We start from the raw sequence: 2,861 nt of genomic DNA on the forward strand, positions 1-2,861 counted from the left end.
GAACACATTTGGGACTAACAGGGTTTACTAGAATCCCACCACTCCACCACAGAGTCACCGCAGTAGACGTTAGATGAGCGCTGTCGCTATGCGGCACTTGTTATGGTTAAATTGCTGCATTATACTTCTTATTTAACTATATTGTTCGATGTGAACATACACTCGTGACTCATACATATCCCATAGCAAGCAATTAATGTTAGGAACACTAATATCAAATCGTCCAGGTTTTTTGGATTTTTAACTAGTTGAGAAACAATCTTATCAGGTAAGAATTTAACGATACGTTTAGTCCCATTAGTTCTTACTTTTAATGTAAAAAAATGGCAACAAAAATTTACAAATTTTACCATAGTCAATTTAATTAGCAATACTCACAGGGGGGTAGCAGCTTGGTGCATGTCTATTCTCTCACCGTGATTAACATTTTCCCGGGTTTGCGTTTGCTGGCAGGACGCGATGGCTTGCGCGACGAGGAACGACGGCCGCGGGCTGAAGCGACACAATGTACAGGTGAGCTGTGTGTGGGCGTGTTTATGCACCTGCGCTTGTAATGGTCTCGCAGACTGGCGCGTGTGTATATTCATCTCCAATCAATAGTGTGTGTCAAACATGCTTGCACTCATTATTTTAATGGCAGTAATATCTGTAGGCAATGGGAAAAAATACATCGCACACCAATTGGCAAACAAGAAAATGTATTTTTAGTAATTTATATCAGGGTGCCATGGCTATGTACTCTCTAGAATATTGGACAAGCCTATTTTAAGGAAGTAATCTATAGTGGGATGCTATGGTTGTACTCACCAGTATATCGAATTGGCCTATTTTTTGAAAGAGGTTCGTAGTAGGGTGCCACTGTTATTTCCCCTAGGATATTGGACGAGCTTATTTGAACTACCTGCTTGAGGGAGAGCAACTCGACGAGGCAGCCAGACTGTGTGTGAAGATCCTGGGCAAGAACAAGCAGCGGTGGGAAGAGGAGGTGTACAAGTTTGCACGCATACATCAGCTTAAGGTATGCAGACGATCCACGCCGTGTGGCGTGGCGGTAATGGCGGGAGCTTGCACCAAACTCTAAAGATTTGAGTGATCACTTCTCGTGCATGCATATCCTTCACTGCCACAAGTAGATCCGCCGGCTTGAGTCCAAAGTTTTCTAGGAGTGTGTCACTGTTTGTAGGTGTGTAAAGGCACTCGGCTGATGGACAGATGCGCTCTTACATCTCTTCACCAATATTCCCCCGTTCCTTCAGCTCTATGCCATCTTATCACATCAAACTGTAGAGCATATTGCATAGTTGTTGTCATGATACAAATGTTTATCATAGACATAAAAATATGTGCTTTGAATTTCAAGCTTGTGGAACAGAGATGGATAAATTTTAATGTGCCTTAACTATGGCCACTGGAAGATGCATATGCATGTATACACATGTGCCATGTTACAGCTTTAAAATATAATCAAGATTAGGAGTAATATAAATATATTATAACATAAAATGTTAGCCGAGAGAGAGAGAGAGAAAGAGGGCGAGTCTTTGTCTTTATGTATATACATCAGAAGTAGATAATAGGGAATAGGGGATAGAAGAAAATAGATAATCCCTATTATCTACTTCTGATATACATGACATAATATTTTTTCCTATTCGATGTGTGGGAGTGACTAGGTTTATGAAGTCCATACCTGTGCTGTGTGAAACTGCATGAAACTTTTATTGAGGGTATAAGGGTTAGGTGAAAGTGAGTGTGATGTATATATATATAATGAAGCACACAGTAAATTTGCAAAACTGATTTTATATGCATGATGAAAGAAAGTTTTGATCTGGCTGGCATAAAAGAATTACCCAGTTTACTTTAAAAACAGCTGCTGTCTATGAGATCGTGTGTAAGACCTCATATAATGGCTAAATATAATGTGCTAAATCCTTAATCAGTTTTCCTCAATCACTGCGATATCACACTTGATGGGTTATACATTGTGAGTTATTAAGGTTTGCTGTGTTTCCACCATGTAGGCCATTGCGCCGTATCTGCCAAGAGGAGATGTCAGGCTGGATCCTGCCATCTACGAAATGGTCCTGAATGAGTTTCTCCACTCAGACTATGAGGTATGTCTCACTATATACACAGGGTTTCTTATACATAGGAGGCACCGTGGTGCACCGCCGTTGTCAAATTTAACATCGCCGATGTGAAAATGTTCCTGTATTTACTGATAAGTATATCCTGTATCTATATACCTATAAGTATTACAATACATCCTGTATTTGAATTCATAATGCACGTTTTTTCCCCAAACTAGCCATTACCTCCTTTGTCTAATTTTCCTTCAGAAGAAACTCTTATAGAGATAGATATATATAAAAATACAGTGCAACCCTAACCCTAGCGCTAACCATAACACAATACTGTTTGTATATATATATATATATATATCAGTATATAAATGTATATGGTATCACTCTTCAATATATGATTGTAGGTTGACCTCTTGTTGCACTTTCACATAACCTAGCATATTCTTATGCTAGCCGCACACTATCCGATTTTGCACTGTGCACAGCACTAAGCCCCCGCACACTATACGACGCACTCCCGATCGATCGGGAGGCCACCGCACACTGTCCGACTCAAAGTTAACGCAAACCATGGCACTCTCGGGGCGATCCAAGCGGATTTAGCGTGTACTAAGGGTCGAGAGTGTTTCCCATGGTTCGAATGCCATTCCATTCGAATGCGGTTCCCATGGCGCTGCTCTGTGATTGGTCAATTTGCTTCAGCGCTCGCCGATCGGGTCGGATTGCCACGCACACTATCCGAGTCGCGTCGTAAGCCCTCGCACACTATCCGAG

General features: G+C 41.2%; 1 protein-coding gene across 1 annotated transcript in view; it reads left to right on the top strand.

Annotated features, from left to right (window-relative positions):
• The window catches only part of LOC106806499 (vacuolar protein sorting-associated protein 41 homolog), a 54,977-nt gene that overhangs the window by 19,357 nt on the left and 32,759 nt on the right, over positions 1–2,861 (top strand). Inside the window, exons 13-15 of the mRNA XM_014808466.1 lie at positions 454–513; positions 875–1,018; positions 2,025–2,117. Coding sequence (XP_014663952.1) covers positions 454–513; positions 875–1,018; positions 2,025–2,117 — 297 coding nt within the window. The remainder of the gene's footprint in view (positions 1–453; positions 514–874; positions 1,019–2,024; positions 2,118–2,861) is intronic.

This window comes from Priapulus caudatus, unplaced genomic scaffold, assembly GCF_000485595.1.
Source record: "Priapulus caudatus unplaced genomic scaffold, Priapulus_caudatus-5.0.1 Scaffold165, whole genome shotgun sequence".
NCBI lineage: Eukaryota > Metazoa > Priapulida > Priapulimorpha > Priapulimorphida > Priapulidae > Priapulus > Priapulus caudatus.